The 18,139-nt window shown below is 40.6% G+C and overlaps 1 protein-coding gene across 4 annotated transcripts in view; it reads right to left on the bottom strand.

Moving 5' to 3' along the window:
• The window catches only part of ZNF236 (zinc finger protein 236), a 78,584-nt gene extending 61,153 nt beyond the window's left edge, over positions 1-17,431 (bottom strand). For 3 of the 4 annotated variants that reach the window (XM_054164042.1, XM_054164041.1, XM_054164039.1), the window contains exons 1-3: positions 17,065-17,128; positions 4,201-4,343; positions 3,029-3,193 (exon numbers count right to left, since the gene is read on the bottom strand). In XM_054164042.1, coding sequence (XP_054020017.1) covers positions 3,029-3,193; positions 4,201-4,343; positions 17,065-17,125 — 369 coding nt within the window. In that variant the 5' untranslated portion in view covers positions 17,126-17,128. Of the gene's footprint in view, positions 1-3,028; positions 3,194-4,200; positions 4,344-17,064; positions 17,129-17,420 lie in introns of those variants that run through there. The other variant, XM_054164043.1, reaches the window with a different exon arrangement.
• Between the last annotated feature and the right edge of the window lie 708 nt (positions 17,432-18,139).

An 18,139-nucleotide genomic window follows, 5' to 3' on the forward strand; every position in this document is an offset into this window, starting at 1 on the left:
ATTAATTTTACAGCAGTGTTAAGCACACCCCTTTCCAGTTGTATTAGTATTCCATGTCATTTACAAAGGAAATTATATTTGTAAAGTTTAATGCAAAAGCATTGTCACTTCTCTGAAATTCAGAGGAAGAACTAAAGTCAAACTAAACGTGCTGCATTTTATTGACTTCTTTTTGCTTTTCAAAACCATTAATTTTATTTCTCAGTCTATCTTTATTTTACAAAATCTTAGCAGAATGTTAGTATTATATGGCTGAAAATATTCACCGTCTCTTTAGCATTACATCTCTTGATTGTTCCTTACTGATGCACCTAACAAACTTCAGATAGTAAAAAACCAAAAAAGTCAAAAATTAATTGTGATTATCACTGCAGATGGAAATGTTTTTAACTTCCCTCCCTTATTTTCCCTCCTTGAATGATCAACGGCGGGGGGAGGAAGGGGATGTTCATTTAAATAAAGATTGACAAGAATGTTTTAATCAGTTGGAAGAGAGAAAACAAAAGCCTATGTATTTTTACTCCTTACTGTAGAATTTGCTGTAGGAAATCACAGAATCCAACCCAGCAGCCTCTCTGTGGAACAGGCAGTACCAGATTTTTCTTTTGCCCCTCAAACAAACAAACAAGAAAAAAATCCCCTACCATACACAGAACAAGTAATTGCACACTGTTAACCTCACTACGGTTAAAACCCCGGGTCTAACATTAAAAAGGGGGCTCTTTGTACATTGTTACGTAATACTTTCTATTGCCACATTCAGAAATAATGATAAGCTTTATCCACCTAATTCCACTTGCATTAACTGTCTTTATTTCATCAGATGAAATATCTGAAGGAATACTCTGGAACTCACCGTCCTCATCTGTTTACTATCAACGAGTTTTAAAATAGATTTTAATTAGCACTTTTTCAAAGACCATTGCTCTGAAATTGTAATACAGGATAAATCTAATGAAGTGAACATAATTTTATGACAAAAAAAACAACAAAAAGCCACAAACAAAGAGGTTTTTAATAACAGAATTTTCACTTTATATCCATCAAATACCAGTTTTAACTTTTCCAACATACTAATTTTACCCAAAAGCCCAAGAAAACCTCATGCTCAGTACAAAAGATGACATATTAGCAGGCTTTCTGCAACAAACTATGAACTGTTAGTTTGTATTTAGTAGACTGGAGGGTAGCAAATGTAACACCCATCTACAAGAAAGGAGGATCCAGGAAACTATAGACCTGTCAGTCTGACTTTGGTATCAGGGAAGGCCATGGAGCAGATCATCTCAAGTGCCATTACATGCCATATACAGGACAAGTAGGGGAACAGGCCTAGTGAGCATGGGTTTGTGAAGGGTAGGTCCTGCCTGACAAACCTGATCTCCTATGACAGGATGACCCAACTGTTGGATGAGGGAAAGGCTGTGGATATTGTCTACCTAGGCTTTTGAAAAGCCTTTGACCCTGTTTCCCACAGAATTCTCATGAACAAACTGGTTGCTCGTGGCTTGGATGAGCACACACTCTGCTGGATAAAGCACTGGCTGGGTGAACAGGCCCAGAGAGTGGTGGTCAATGAAGTTAAATCCAGCTTGTGGCCGGTCACAAGTGGTGTTCCTAAGGGCTCAGTGTTGGGACCACTTCTGTTTAACATTTTTATTGATAATCTTGCTAAGGATATAGAGTGTGTCATCAGCAAGCTTGCAGCTGACACCAAGTTAGGAAGGAATGTTGTTCTGCAGGAGGGTAGGGAGGCTCTACAGAGGGACTTGGATAGATTGGATCCATGGCCAATGTTAGCAGTATGAGCTGCAAAAAGTCCAAATACCAGGTCCTGCACTTGGGTCACAACAACCCCATGCAACACTACAGGCTTGGGGAAGTGTAAGCTGGAAAGCTGTCTGGCAGAAAGGGATCTCAGGGTTCTATTTGACAAGCAGCTGAATATAAGCCAGCAGTGTGACCAGGTGGCCAAGAAAGCCAAGGGCATCCTGGCTTGTATTAGAAATGCTGTGTCCAGAAGGAGGAGGGAGGTGATTGTCCTCCTGTACTCAGCACTGGTGAGGCAACACTTTGAGTATCATGTTCAGTTTTGGGCACCTCAATACAAAAGAGATAAAGGTCCTGGTGTGAGTGCAGAGGGCAATGAAGCTCTGAAGGCCTGGAGAACAAACCTTATGAAGAGTGACTGAAGGAGCTGGGGCTGTGTAGTTTGGAAAAGAGGAGGCTGAGGGGAGACCTCATTGCTCTCTACAACTACCTGAAAGGATGTCGTAGACAGGTTGTTGCTGGTCTCTTCTCATATGTGAACAGAATAGAATAGAATAGAATAGAATAGAATAGAATAGAATAGAATAGAATAGACCATGTTGGAAAAGACTTTCAACATCTAACCCACGACCCAACACCATCTAATCAACAAAACCATGACACCAAGTGCCTCATCCAGTCTCTTCTTAAACACTTCCAGTGATGGTGACTGCACCACCTCCCTGGGCAGCACATTCCAATGGCAAATCTCTCTATGAAGAACTTCTTCCTAATATCCAGCCTAAACCTCCCCTGGTGCAGCTTGAGACTGTGTCCTCTTCTTCTGGTACTGGTTGCCTGAGAGAAGAGACCAACTCCCACCTGGCTACAACAACAACAACAAAAAAGGACTATCTAGGTAGGGAAACAGTTTAATGATGCAAGTACATGGTGAGAGTGCCTTACCACATCAAAAATGACCATCCAGGCTATTACATGTGGGCTTGTAATTTATGTATATGAAATCACAGAAATTGATTCAAAACAGAAGTATTTATAACTAACTAATCAGTTGAAGATGGGATGGAAACACTTGTTTACAACCAGTGCATAAATTTCTGCTACTACTATTAAAACAGAAACCCCTTCAGAAGTTTGATATTTCTGCTGAACTAGATGATTTATTCAATCCTTTGATCTAAAGCACATAAGTAAGGGATTAAGTACAATCCTTATAACACATCTTTTCAAAATTTAATTATGAAGTTTAATGAATTACCTCTTCTTTCTCATGTAGCATTATATGAGCTTTCAGACTGGCTACTCTGGAGAATTTCTTGTTGCACACAGGGCACGTAGGATCTTCACCATTGTGAGTACATTTATGAAGCGTCAAGTTGAATTCAACATTAAATGACATTGGGCACTGGTCACATCGGTGAGGCTGTTTGTTAAAAAACAAAAATAAAGACAAAATTCAATCTTCCCATAGGTACATATACCCTAGATGACATATAACCATACAAATAAAAATGTTTAAAATAAAGAAGAGCAATTCACATACCTAGCTATGATAATAATCCCTACTAATACTAATGTAGTTGTTTTCATTTAGCTACTGAAAATGAAAATACAGCATTTCAAGAGCATATGGGGAAAGCAAGCAGGAGAATTCATAAAAGCAGAAACTCAAAACTGAGACTATTCAAGGAGAGTGAAGTTAGCAGAAGAAATGAATAAACAAGAGAATTTCCTACTTTAACTGATATCATGAACTCTCCTTAAAGCCAAATTATGCTAGGATTGTCTGTTCTTCAGTTGGTATCTGCAGAGTTTTCAATCTTTAAGAATGACTTCACTTTACACAAGTGTACAATAGCATGGTTTTAATGGGATCAGTTTCTGGTTGTATCAACTTTACAATGTTCTTTGTACACACGAATTAACATCCTAAAGTCCTACAATTTGTAAAACTTCATCTGCATCTACAACTATCTCAAAGAGCAGTAAGATTATTTTTCCACAAGTAAAGCAATTTTATCTTTGTGAAGTAAAAAGTAAGGAAGAAAAATGAAATGTTTCAGATTAGAGATGAAACCTGTGGCCAAAGCTTCATTTGAAAAGTCACTCAAGTCTTAATCATATGTCTCTGTTTTTCTTATTGTTTTCCAAATTTGATTTGTAAACAGCTAAAGTGATGACATTACTGACTAATACACACATAGGCTGTTAGACACTGTTGAAATCAGCTATTAAGAGACTAGCGGGGTCCAGTTAACCAACATAAGTGTTTTTTTATTGCTCATGTGTAGAATGAGTTGGCAAATTCGATTAAAAGAAATCCACGCATTTTCTCATCTACCTGTGTTAGCTTTACTGAACAGTATATGAAACTATCGATATAGGCTACTGCTTTCTAAGTTTCTAAATTTCAGCTACTAAAACTCGTACCTTGTCATTTTGCTCATGATCCCTCATATGGCGCTGGAACTGGGTCTCTTTTGGAAAAGACAGCAAACAGATCTCACACTTATGGAAGTTAGGTGCTTGACAGTGAAAATTACTGTTCTCTGTATTTGGTGTCAGAACATCACCTACAAAACAAGCAGCAAAACATGTATATGAAGTCATATTACATTTTCTTCTAATTTATTGAAAAACAAAACAAACAAAAAAGGCAACAAAACCAAACCCACAAAACCCAGAACTGAGGCAGAAATGATTCCAAATCCTGTAAGATTTTTACTTCAATGAGACTACACCTTCAAGATCTCAGGCACAAATTTTGCTGCTTCTGTTGACACAGGATCATAGAATGACTTAGGCTGGATGGGAGCTTAGAGTGATCATCTACTCCAATCTCCCTGCCACAGGCAGCGATGCCTCTCAACTAGACTCAGCTGCTCAAGGATGAAAGGAATATATATATCTGTCCCTCTAACTACCACTCTCTAAAGAGATACATAATCATCTTTTCCTAGTAATTCAAAATACATTCCTTCTGTGCTTCATAAATACCCATCAAGCTAGCAACAAAATGCTGCCAAACCCTACATATGAGTACAATACTGTCAGGGGTTACTTGTAATAACATTACATCATGTATTTCTCAAAAGAACTTTTTACTCTGACATACTCAGCAGTTCTGACTACACAGGCTTTCTGCTCCCCCTGCTCTCTTCTTCTTCTTTGGGTTGTTTTTCTTTAAGAAAAATGTACTTCTACTTCTGACAATGCAATACCTTTTTTAGTTATCCTTAGAGTCATAAACCCAACATCAGTGTTTTGAATAGCTGAAAGGTGCAATCAGATGCAAGCCAAACTGCATACACATTCAATGGAGAAAATATTATTTCTTTTTGGTAGGCCTAGCCTAAGCCCATACAGTTTTCTTGGTTTAAACTCCCACAGTCACACAGCTTTTGATATACAAGTTGCAAGCTTCTATATCCTCTTGTTCAAAGAGCTGAAGTCAGCCCTATACATATTTTCCTTATTATCTTAAATATTTACCCAAGTAATTTAAACATATTTTTTCACTTGAGAAGATACTGTAGTACTAAGGAATCCACCCTTATTGAAAAACAAACTAACAACAAAACACAACAAAAAATGCAAGCCACCACAAACAAAAGCAACAACAACAAAACCCCCACAAACATTAAGAAAAGTAATTAGCAGGAGAGGTAAACATACATAAAACTTACTCACAGCAGTATTAAAAACATCAAAATAAAATTCAACTGACTCATGCTGCAGATTAAGGACACTATAGAGGAAAAAAACCACCACAGAATTCAGTTTCAAGCACTGCCACAAAGGAATGCAGCAGGATGCAAAAGGTAACATTGATTTTACTGTCAGACAAGCAAAGCCTGAGTTTCCCTTTAAGAAAGTCAGCACTTCTTGCCACGCATAGAAGAATTAGACATGGGAAGCAACAACACAACTAGAAGTTTACAGTATCCTGTTTACATTTCCTCAGAGGATACCAAAGATGACACTTCCTGTAGTACTTCTGCTCAGTACAGCACCTATGTCAAAGCCCTGCCTCATTCAATACATCTTTTACAAGGCGGGGGGGGGGGGGGGGGGGGGGAGGGGGGGGGAGGGCAGAATAAATCAGCAGCCTGTGTCCTGCCTGCCTGTATTGCCTGCTAAAATCCTCATCAACAAACTCAAAAAAGCTTGTAGTTGTGCTTTCAGCACAAGATATTTTGGGTGAAACATCACAGCTTAAAAAAAAAAAACCAAACAAAAACTCCCACACCCCCCCCATAAAAAACCCCCAAACAAACAAACAAAAAAAGAAAAAAACCACACACACACACAAAAACCCAACACACAACCAAAAAAAAACCAAAACCAAACCAACACCAAGCAACTCATGTAGTAGGGACTTAAACTTCCCACTTCTGGACTAAACTGCCAATACACTTTTGCCTTGCAAAGTTTTGTTATGCACCATTATTAGAGAGAAATGCTTTACTTAAGTATCACAAAACTTTAGCATGTATAAATGTAAACTTACTGCATCCTTTCGATATAATCACCTGTAAATTCATAGTACATGAAACCCTATCAGTAAGAAGTGTACTTTTTATTCCTGAAATGGTCACAGTTCTTCAAAAGCTGAAAAGCACAGCTTTCATCACAAGGTATTGTACATTAAACATCCTTGTGATAGTAGAATAAAGGGCACAAAATAATTTGCTGTAAATATTGCCATAAGGCAGGGAGGGGGAAGCAATACTCCATAGAATCATAAAACCACAGAACTGAACTGGGTTGAAATTGACTTTAAAGATCATCTAGTTCCAAGCCCCTTGCCACAGACAGAGCACCTTCCACTACATAAGGTTGCTCAAAGCCCCTTCCACCATCTCCAGTGCCTCACAACTGTCACGGCAAAGAACTTCTTCCTTAAATCTCATCTAAATCTACCCTCTCAGTTTGAACCTATCACCTCTTGTCCTGTCACTACAGACCCTTGTAAACAGTCCTTCCCCATCCTTCCTGTAAGCCACCTTCAGGTACAGAAAGGCTGATGCAGGTTCTTCTCCAGGCTGAACAACTCTTATCAGTCTGTCCTCACAGCAATGGTGTTACAGCCCTCAGATCATCCTCATGGCCCTCTTCTGGACCTGCTCCAACAGGTCCATGTCTTTCTTATGCTGCAGGCCCCAGAGCTGAATACAGTAATCCAGGTGAGGTCTCACTAGCACAGAGTGGTAGAATCACCTCCCTCGAGCTGCTGGTCACATTTTTTGATGTAGGCCAGGATATGGTGTGCAAGCACACCATGTCAGGCCATATTAAGTTTCTAGTGAACCCACATCCCCAAGCCCTTCTCCATAAGGCTGCTCTAAATCTCTTCTCCACTCAGTCTGTATTTGTGCTTGGGATTGCCCCAAGCCAGATACTGGACCTTGCATTTGGCCTTGCTGAACTTTATAAGGTTTGCACAAGCCCACCTCTCCAGTCTGTCAAGGACCCTAGGGATGGCATCCCTTCCCTATTGCACGATACCTGCACCACACATGGTGCCATCAGCAAACTCACTGAGGGTGCACTTGATGCCATTATCAACCCCTAAGGAATGCTACTCATCACTGCTTTCCACTTGGACATTGAGTCCTTGATTACAACATTTCAGATGTGACCATCTAGCCTATTCCTTATCTACCAAAAAATCCATGTCTTTCCAATTAGGAGACAAAGATGTCATGTGGGACAGTGTCAAATACTTTACCCAAGTCCAAGCAGGTGACATCAGTTCCTCTTATCCACCAATGCTGTAACCCCATCATAGAAGACCACTGAATTTGTCAGGCACAATTTGCCCTTAGTGAAGTCATGCTGGTTGTTTCCGAAACATCTCCTCATTTTCCATGTGTTCTAGTACAGTTTCCAGAACAATCCACTCCATGATTTTGCTGTGCACAGAGCTGAGACTGACTGGCCTGCAGTCAGTGGGAACTTTACCAGGCTGCCATGACTTCTTAAATATGATGGATAATGGCTTAGAAACTTCACCTGCCAGTTCCCTCAGGACCTGTGGACATATCCTACCATGTCCTATGACATTGTGCACCTTCACATTTCAGCCTGCATATGTATCAGCACTGATTAATCTACAGACTATTATTTTTATTCCAGAATTCAAAGAGGTCTTTAAATCAACTATATCTTAATTTAAAAAAAAAAAAAATTAAAAAATCCTTGTGATATTTCAGCAGAATTTGGTAGCTATAAATATATGAAATCATACCATGCAGAGATATACAGGAATAAATTATATTAGCTTTTCTTTCAAAAGGAGGAAAAGATCACCACCAAAATAAACAAAAAGGGTTAACAAAAGGATAATCTTAAAATATATCATAGGAAGTAACATAGAGACAGCCTAAACTTTGGTAAATGAGAAGCTGAGCACATCACACCCTGTATTGAAGCATGAAGAGTTTCTCAAGACTAGTTCATGGGCAATTTTAAACCCAGAGCTACCTCCAAGCCTTTCCATCTTTCTAACCACAGCCAGACCCCAAAGAAGAAACAGATGGTACACACTTGTAAAATTTGTTGCATATGTTTGTAACATCTAAAGCGTTGTGCTTTCCATGACAGCCTTTGTAACTCTTTGCAAAACTTTTTCCTATCTTTCATGTTGCTGAAGAGCAAAAGATAGATGTTTGGAAGTCAAAACTGGATCTCCGAATCAACAATTGCACTGTTCAGACCAGCCTGATGAAGGCTGCTCAAAGAAGGATGCTAACTGCAGAAATGTGTCTAAAAGCCTTTAAGGATAAGGCACAGCAAATCAATTTAAGATAGATTCCAGAAATCTTCAAAGGCTCAACTACTGGAAGATCAAGCTGAAGATTGCTTTAAGTGGTTACAGCCAGTATGAATAGAAAAAAAGAGTCCAGTTTGGATTTAAAACAACTCTGAGATGTCAGTTTCACTTTGACTCAAAGGGCAGGATTGAGATCTAACACAGATTAAAATTTAAACACACATTTATTCATAGTACATCTAAACTAGCTTAAGGGAAAAGATAAGACTATGATAATCTTTTTTTCACTTATAATCTCACTAAAATACAATTTTGTCCTCTATTCCCAGCCAAATACCAGGCGATTCTGAGAGCTGCACAGCTCCCTTTCATTAGAGATGCAGGAAGTGACATTCTATTTTACTCTTTCATTAGCGAGTATTCAGAATAATATCTCACAGAAGTTAAGCAATTGGATAACAGTAAGGACAAAACTGTTGTGTTCAGAAGTGAGAAAACAGACACACACACAAAATAAAACCAGAAAATATATCATCAACTAAAAAAGTAATAAGCAAGTGAGCTATATTTTAACTTTTCAGGCAGGTATCACAGACTCTTAAGTATGACTTCAGTTTGTCTTCAACAGAAAAAATTAAATAACAGTTTGACAGAGTTTTTTGTTACAAGGATTAATAATCAAACAAAGATATTGCTTACACTGATACCTCTATATGGCAAAAAGTCAAGGCAATAACCTAGGTTACCATATTTCAGAGAAATCATTGATACCAAACTCACTTGTGTAGTCATCTTTCCTTCTATCACATTAAAAAAATGCTTTTGGATGCATTAGCATGGATCATGAAACAAGCCAAACACTGCAAAATACCTAAAGATTACTATTGTGGAATACCCAAACCCACATACATTATGATAACTCAAGGAGTGATCCTGTCACTGCAGGATCTTGTACTTAAAATGCACTTTACAAGATTCTGTACTTTAAAATGCTCTGAGAAGTTTGTTCGTTTATAGGCAACTCTAAACATTCACCTGTGTACCAAAGGCAAGCAAAATAGTGACAGAAGTGACACAGTGTTTGATGGTCACAATTCATTACTTATCGGATTAGCAACTCTATAGCAAAAAGCTGAAGTGGTGCCTGTGCTCCCAGAAGAATGCATTAGGTACAAAGATTAAGCAATCTGTTTATTGACAGATATATTCTGTCCTGATGAAAATATGAGTGTGATGTCTGTTAGTCAGCTAACAAAATGCAAGCAAAGTCAATAGCAAATTTTAAAGTTGGAGTTTTTAGAGAAGATCTTAACTCACTTATCATATAAAGTGGGAAAAAAAAATCACCTGAAAAACTAACATGCTCATACTAGAGATGATACTTATTGATATCTATAAACAAATGCACACAGACAAAACACAAAATTAATATCACAGTAACAAATCCCCTGAAAGATAAATGATTTTTTCAGGTTTGCACACTACAATAAATGATTAACCTCACTGAACAGCTGCAAAGTTTAAAGCACTGCCATTTATTTGTATTAACTGCAGGGAAACAGTGCAAAAGCTACTGACATCCCCCCCCACCTCCATCTGCAAGATCATCTAGTTGCAACATAAATCAACTCTATTCCATCACAGCTTCAGAAAGACAGCCAAGTATCAATACAACTAAACAGGGCGCACTTAGCTCACTGTGCACTGTCAAACAGACATTTTGTCTGTATTCTTACCGTTTGACCAAAAATAATCCAAAATACCAGAATTGGATTTGCAAAGTTCCTGTCAATACACTTTCCATTTAAAGGCAAGATTTCTTTAAACACTCAATGTTACAACCTTTTAAGTTCTTTTCAAATTAATCATCCCTCACAGAGCAGCAGCAATCAAGCTTCAGGTCAACTGAGCTGCAGAGTTGATACAGCCTTCATGAAAACTTGACCTCGGGAGTTTAGTCAGCAAGCAGGTGCTCTCTGCTGTAAGCCACTGATGACAACTCAGCATGGAAGAAGTACGACAGAATTAGAGCGCTCCCAACCATTCCTTCCTTATGTAAGCAGTACTGTGCCTCATGGCAGCTTGCAGCCCTCTCTGCAAGGCGCAGATGGACGCATTCAGTTGTAAATGCAGCACAGCTTTATTAGATCTCTAATAGCCTACTCGCATCCAACTGAGAGGACACTGAATACAACACTCAAGCTTGTGGAATTCATGGATGAAAACTTGTCACTGAAGTTAAATGGCAGCTGGCAAGTCTATGGACAAAAGGGTCTGACCCTATCAAAACCTATTTTACTAATTTATGAGTGCAAAGAAAGTGGGAAGACAAGAGAGCAAAACAGGGATGACACTGTTGATGTTTCCTCATACTACTCTTGAAAACAGAACAAAGATAATCATTATAACATTTTGGTTCATTCCACAATCATAAAAGAACCAGGTTAGTTTAAACCTAGCTCAGCACTCTTAAATCACCAAACAGGAAGTTCTTCCTGACTTCTAATGTGAAGAGCAAGGAAAGACTCAACTCAGTCCACATATCAGACCAAAACCCAGAAATCAATCAAGATGATCTCTTATGAAACAAGGTAGTTTTACTGTTTTGGTTGATACTAAATACGGAATTTAAAGCAGTAATAGTCCAGACACTTAGCTTCTGGGAACACACTGCTGGGATGTATGTTCAGGTGTCAGTTGCTCAGCATTTGCCAACACAAAGTAGCTACACTCCTTGCATCACCACAGGTGACTCCAGAAAACGAACAGCCACACTGATGCACTGCAGGCAGCGGAGAAAGCCTGACAGGACACAGAATTAATAGCTCCATCATAGCTGGTTAGATGCTAAGCAGATTGTACCAGGGCTGGCTGGGACAGAGCTAATGTTTTTCACAGCAGCCTGTATGGTGCTATGTAACTAGAACAATGCTGATAACACACCAATATTGTTAGCTATTCCTGAACAGTTCTTGTACAGTGTGAAGGCTGCCTCTGTTTCTCACTCTGCCATCACAATGAGTAGCCTAAGGGTAGAAGAGATGTTGGAGAGGACAACTGACACAAATCAACCACAGGGATACTTCATGCCATACAACATCATGCTCAGCAATACAAACTCAAGGGATAGTCTTTCTAGAGCAGTCTCTGCTTGCAAGAGGGGGTGAATGTTTCCCCTTGCACTATTTGGTTGAGGCTTTTGGTTGGTTGAGTTTCTTTATTTTTTCCCCTTCATTTATTAAACTGTTACACTTCTTGACAGCTGCTGTGACCATAACAAGCTAGAATTTTCCAGCAGTTTGTTTTCATGTGATTTCTCATACTTGAGACCATAACCCTTACTTGTTCCCAGCCTACTACACTGTTAACCAACTTTAAAATTACCTACATGATTTTATAGATTATCTTCCCTCTTCCTGAGCGTGACACAAACTATAGACATGAGAGGTCTCAAATAGTAATTTAATTACATCCAGAAGCACTTAATGCCTAAGAATGAACAAGGTATGAAGGTATGAGCACAACTGCAATAGAGGATTACATAAGGAGGATCTACAATTGGCAGAAAGCTATAGAGAAGGGACAGAACAATGGCTGAAGTTATCACACAGGCAGAATTTAAACATACAATATTTAACTACCAATTACTGGGGAAAAGGCATAGACATTTAAACTACAGTGACAAACCAATGTGGAATTCAAGTACACCAGTGTAATCTAAATCCATCTTGTCATAAGCCCAAACATACCCCTCATGAACTTAGATTTTGTGGCTGCTGAACAGTGAGATGACCAAACAAAAGTATCACTATTAAATCCTAAATATTGTATTTCCTATTGTAAAACTTTGTGTAGTTGTCCTTCCTCTACACTTTAGAAAAAAATTGCCTCTACCTGTTGTATTTACTGCATAGAAGCAGTACAACCTCCTCATTCCTGCCTGCATGACATCACTCATTCTTGTCAGTCAGAGACCACCACATCAAATCCTAGTACACAACTTCTAAAATAATCAACATAATATAAATTCAGGGAAGATTTAACTGGTGAATTCAAGTTATGTTTTTCGTCAATACAAAAGTGGAATGTAAAGCCTGAGAACTGACCTTCCTCTGATTTAAGATACCCACCTCAACTCATGATAGAGGACCAAGTCAGCAAAGCAAATACAGTCAACTCTGCAGGGGCTGACTTGACACTGCCTTCTCTGTGTTTCTTAATTTTATGTATTTAGTATTTACTACTCTATTCATAAAGAAATTCAGTTTAAATTTGTGTAAAAGTAGCCTTTAATTACAGGACATACATTCTAGGAATAGAAACTGCTTCAGGGCTCCCTGCAAATATTTCATTTTGCTATTCAAGGAAGTTCTCTTCTGTTACTTGAAACTAATCAGAGTTGTTGATGTCAAAACCAGTCATTTTATATTGCTGCTATTCAAACAGTGACAAGCAGCACGGTACAAACAGAAAGAACCCTCACTATGGGGAAGAAAAATTCAGGGGAAAAAAAGACTTAGGGTGCCAGAACGGTCATACAGTCCTCACAATCCTTCTCATATACCTGAAGTAACATAAATAGTAAAGAAGTGACTACCAGCTCATGCTAAAAACTACACATTTATTGGGACAAAATGGGAAAACTCACAAATTAGCAGAAAGAATCAGTGATAAAGTCTCAAGTTTTCACGAACCAAAAGAAAACCCTTATCCACTGCAGTTGTTACTAAAACAGCTGTAAGCACCCCAAATGTTACTCTGGATCTATAAAAAGTATGTTTTCAAATATTGTTTTTTTCATTTGCTATCTAACTGAACAACAAAAGTCTGGTATTTATTTCAATTCCAGCTTAACAGTAACCCTTCATTCCTAAATTCTAATTAAAGAGTCAAGTAAGATTTTTCAAAATAACATCCTTACAAAAAGAGGCCTACCATAGTTCTAAAAACTCTTCTCAAAGCAAAATCTTATTGTGCCTTCCAAAACACCTTCCATTTCAAGGCTTTTTCTTTTCAGTTTTCAGGCACTTCTCCCAAGCTCCAAAAAATATTTAAAATGAGCATTTTCTATTACACTAATATCTTAAAGAGAGCACACAAAGAATATTTTATGCAAAGTCAGTTAGTAAAAGGTAAATTTGAGGGATTAATACTAAGAAAGTATTGCTAAGATGTCCAAGTTTCAATCAGTGAAATAAATATAGTCAGAAAGAATCATGAGGAAAATATATACCAATATAAATAGAGCACAATAAATGATCCCCTGCTTGTTTTCTTTGTGCTACCTTAGCTGCACAACAGCAGTGGAAATCACTCTTGAGTGTCTTACAGAGACTCCTAAGGGAACAGCATAAACAAAACTGCCTCTCAGCCACTGGTTCTTGAATGTTGGCAACACACCACAGACTGCACAAAATTTCACATGGCCTAATAGTCTGACAGGTCAAACCCTGTTATGCAGGTTACTTAGGATCACAGCAGACACAGTGGCAACTCTGAGGCAACATACATTAATTATTTTTTTTTTTTTTTTTAAACTTCCTTCTTAAGTTAGAGGCTATGTCACAAAAACCTATGTAAATGTGTTATTAGTGTGTTAACACTAATTATGTGCTAAGAGCTGCCTTTTTCTTCGTTTAAAAAGATCTGCATGGAGTGGCTATTTTTTTTCTAATGCATTTTCTTGCTTCATATATACTTGAAGGTCTTATCCTGACATTTTCAGCAAGAGCCAAGGACTCATCACATCTCTGTAACAGGATTTACTATACAGCCACTGCTAAGCAGCCACAAGAAGAATCAAGGAGCAGCAAACCCCTGAAACATCAACTATTAGCTTTTTTTTAAGTATCTTGAGAATCACACCCATATTTCATCCACCTCATAAGAGAATCACAGAATGCTTAAGGTTGAAGGGGCCATTAGGGGTCATCTTGTCCAAACCCTGTGCTCAAGCTGGGCTACCTACAGCCAATTCCCAGAGTCATGTATAGATGGTTTTTGAGTATCTCTATGGAAGGAGACTTCACTAATTCCTCATGTAACCAGTGCCAGGGCTCAGTTAGCCTCACAGCAAAAAAAGTCTTTCCTTATGCTGTGACAGACCCTCCTATGTTTCAGTTTGTGCCCATCACAGAGGTCAATTTGAACAGTTCAGTTAGACTTTAAAAAAATTCTATGTGCGTGTAATTTTGGTTGCATATATGTGCATATAAAGTTTTGGTAAAACAACAGAATAGCAACCACTGAGGTCAAGATCGTGTTTTTACTATTGTTCAGGGGTTTTATTTCATTTTCCTGGAATAAAGAACGTGTTCTGGTATTTGACAAGAAGTTGCACAACAAAACATTGCTGATCCACCTTTATTTTCTTCCAAAAGTGTATTATCACAATCATACAGAATGTACAACTAGAGAGCGCAACATTCGTTTTCCATTAAAGGCATTAGCATACCAGGGTTGTAGGAATTCTGAGGGCCACACAAAAAAAGTACAGCAGCTAAACCACACAATTTCCGAACCAAAACCCACAAAATTTGGTTTTTGTAAACAGATATTTTCTAAATAAAATGCCTCCTGCTAAAAGCGAAGCCTGTGGAATTCACAACCAGTTTTCAAATCCAGGAATAAGTGCAGGTCAGCCTGTATCTGAATGGGACAAACAGCCAAATGTCCCAAGAACATAAATTTCCCAGATTCAAGCTGTCCTGCTCAGCCAGAGCTTCCTTATTCATTACTTTCTTTTAATGAATTAACACATTGTTTAAAATAAATACAAGATACAAAATAAGATCAAACTCATTGCAAGTCCCCTCACTCTTATGTCTTACCATAGTAAGAGTCCAAGATTGAGGTCAAGCCACAAGCAAGAGGGATATAGCTACTAGGGCCTTATGCTGGACATCCTGTTTCAGTTCTGATTTTGTCACAGACTGTACTATTATTGCAGGAGCTTCTACATACATGATACATCCTTGCATGTCCTACTAGACAGTTAAGCAGGTGTTTTAGTTAAAATAATCTTCTAAAGAAACCTCTCAGCTTTCAAAACTGTTAACAGCCAAAGCCTTTTGGACCTTTCTTTATATAGTATTTAATGTTTCTGAGATCAGTAGTTCCAACACAAACAAACAAAAATAAACAAAAAATCTGTTAGGAATCTGAGGTCCTTTTGGGTTTCTATGATGCAAAACTTCCCAACACTCACGTAGCAATACAGCTTCTTTTTTTTTTTTTGCCTGCCAGCTTATTTCAGTTCTACAGAACACATCCCACTGAACGCTCACCTACACATTCCTCTTGAAGAGCCAGAGCTCATCTGCAAGTATTCAGAAAACCAGACATTTTAAATATGTACTGAAAATGTTAATCAGTTGATTTTTCACAACAGAAATAACATTTTAAACATGTACTGAAAATGTTAATCAGTTGATTTTTCACAACAGAAATAACCATGGGTTCAATTTTCTTGTGAAATCTCTTCCGAAGAAAACCTAAAAATCTACTGCTACGTGCTTGTGCTGAAACAAAAGTCCTTGAAGAGGATTTCAGGTCTACCTGAAACAGTATTTTTGCAGGTTGTGGGCCTTTGCCAGATACTACTCACAGATCTCTAGTAACATCATTAGGAATGAACTACACAAAAGAGCCATAAAAGTCACAAGCTACAGACTGCTGTCAAAACCCCCCAAATCCTGCCCTTTAGTATCCCCATCGACACTAAAATACAATTTAAAAACAAACAACAAAACGTGATCTAGACTAAAACACATTTAGGAAAGACAAACACTTTAACATATACTCACAATGAAAACCACAAGGATTTTATTTAACCGTAAAGAAAAAACAATTTCCTTCAGAAAAACTGAAGAGTGCAGGTTTTTTTTTTTCACTCGTTTACCCCCCTTTATTCGAAGCTCTCATTATTTCGGCCCGGGGATCGGGGGGGGAGGGGAGACAGAGGGAAGAAGAAGAGCGGCGGAAGGACTCGGGCGCTTTCCTGTTCTGTCCTGCTGCCGCAAGTCCGCCCGGGCTCTTCCTCTGGCCCTCACCAGTTCCAGCCAGCCCGGCGCGTTCGCAGCACCGGTGCCGCAGTCCCATGCGCGCCAGGAAGGAGAAGGCGGCAAGGCCTCTGGTCTGGGCCCAGAAACCTTTCTTCCCCAACAAGCAAAAACCACGGCCGCGCTACGACCAGTTTTCCCCGCACCCTCTACGGATGAGGGACCTTTAGAGCCGCCACTGCCCGGGAAGGAGGAGAGAGGCTGCAGGGCCTCGCAGGTTTTTCCCCCGCCGCCGCACCGTATGGGGCGACGGGAGCTAGCCGCTCGGTATCATTCCGCAGGGCCGGGCCAGGCTCCCTCCCCTCCGCCCTCTCGCCTATACACTCACACAATAGACCCGGCCTTCCTCCCCCATATCCGGGGACTATATGCGGATCCCGCGGAGGCTTTTTGCCTTCTTGCGGCTCTCGCAATTCCACCCCCGGGCGCGTACCGCGCTCGCCCGGCCGCGCTGTTTACCTGCCTCGGTGCCGGCCTTGCTAGTCTCCCTGCTGGGTTTGGGAGGCCGCCCCCTCGGCATGGCTGCCCCCTCCCTTCCCCACCCCCCCTCCCCTCCCCACCCCGCCCTCCCCCCCCCCAGCGTACACACACGCACACACACACAGTTGGCAACGGCGGAGAAAGCGGCGGTTGGTGAAAGGGGGACAAAGGGGCGGGGACGAGGGAGCGAACCCGGCCCTATATACGGGCCGCCAGGGACTGGGCGTTATGGGAGTGGGGCGGGCAGGCAGGCAGGGAGCTGGCACGAGCATAGACGGGCCCAGCGGGGGTTGGGGGTCTAGAAAGAAGAGCGAGAGGGCAAGGGGCGAACTCACAGCAAGGCCGGGCGGCGCAGGCGCACTGAGAGCACCTCGCTAGTGCGAGCTGGGGGGTGGGGGGGGGGGTCGGGGAGACGGCGGCGTGGAAGGGGTGGTGGAGGGGCGGTGGCGGGGAGGCTTGGGTGCGCATGCGCTGGGGCTGCCGGCGGGCCGAACGTGCCTGCGGCTCTGAGGCAGGCATTTCCGGGTATGGGGGCACATGGACCTAGCCCGAGCGCCGGGCAGTGGGGGAATGCTGGGTCCCGCTTAGGTCCTGGTAGTGCGGGCCTGGGCCGTGCTCAAGGTCTGACCTGGAGGGGGCTTCTGGTCTCTCCCGACTGTAGGAGCCGGCACAGCGTGTGGCCGAGGCAGGAGGGCTGAAGTTTCAGAGCATAGAAACAGGCAGGGCGGCCTTAGGTTGGCCTCGACCAGAGCTACAGTGACGACGGCGCCATTGCCTGGTTGCGGTCGTTCGTCTCTCGCAGCCTGCGTGAGGTTTTTGGTTGGTTGGGTTTGTTTTTTTCAGTGTGTACGGTGCCTTACGTGTGTACGGAGGGCAGAGGGCTCAGCCCATTCCCTGAACAGTGTTTGCTTCCCGCTCATGTCCCGGTAAGGACTGGCGGGGTTTGGTGCTTAAACACCGGTAGTCTGTGGCACATACATGAGTTCTGCTACCTGAATCACATACTGCGTAAGGGGATCTTACGGAAGTCAGAAAAAAGTCACTGGATCATTTA

Source organism: Dryobates pubescens, chromosome 9 (genome assembly GCF_014839835.1).
Source record: "Dryobates pubescens isolate bDryPub1 chromosome 9, bDryPub1.pri, whole genome shotgun sequence".
In the NCBI taxonomy this organism is placed as follows: domain Eukaryota; kingdom Metazoa; phylum Chordata; class Aves; order Piciformes; family Picidae; genus Dryobates; species Dryobates pubescens.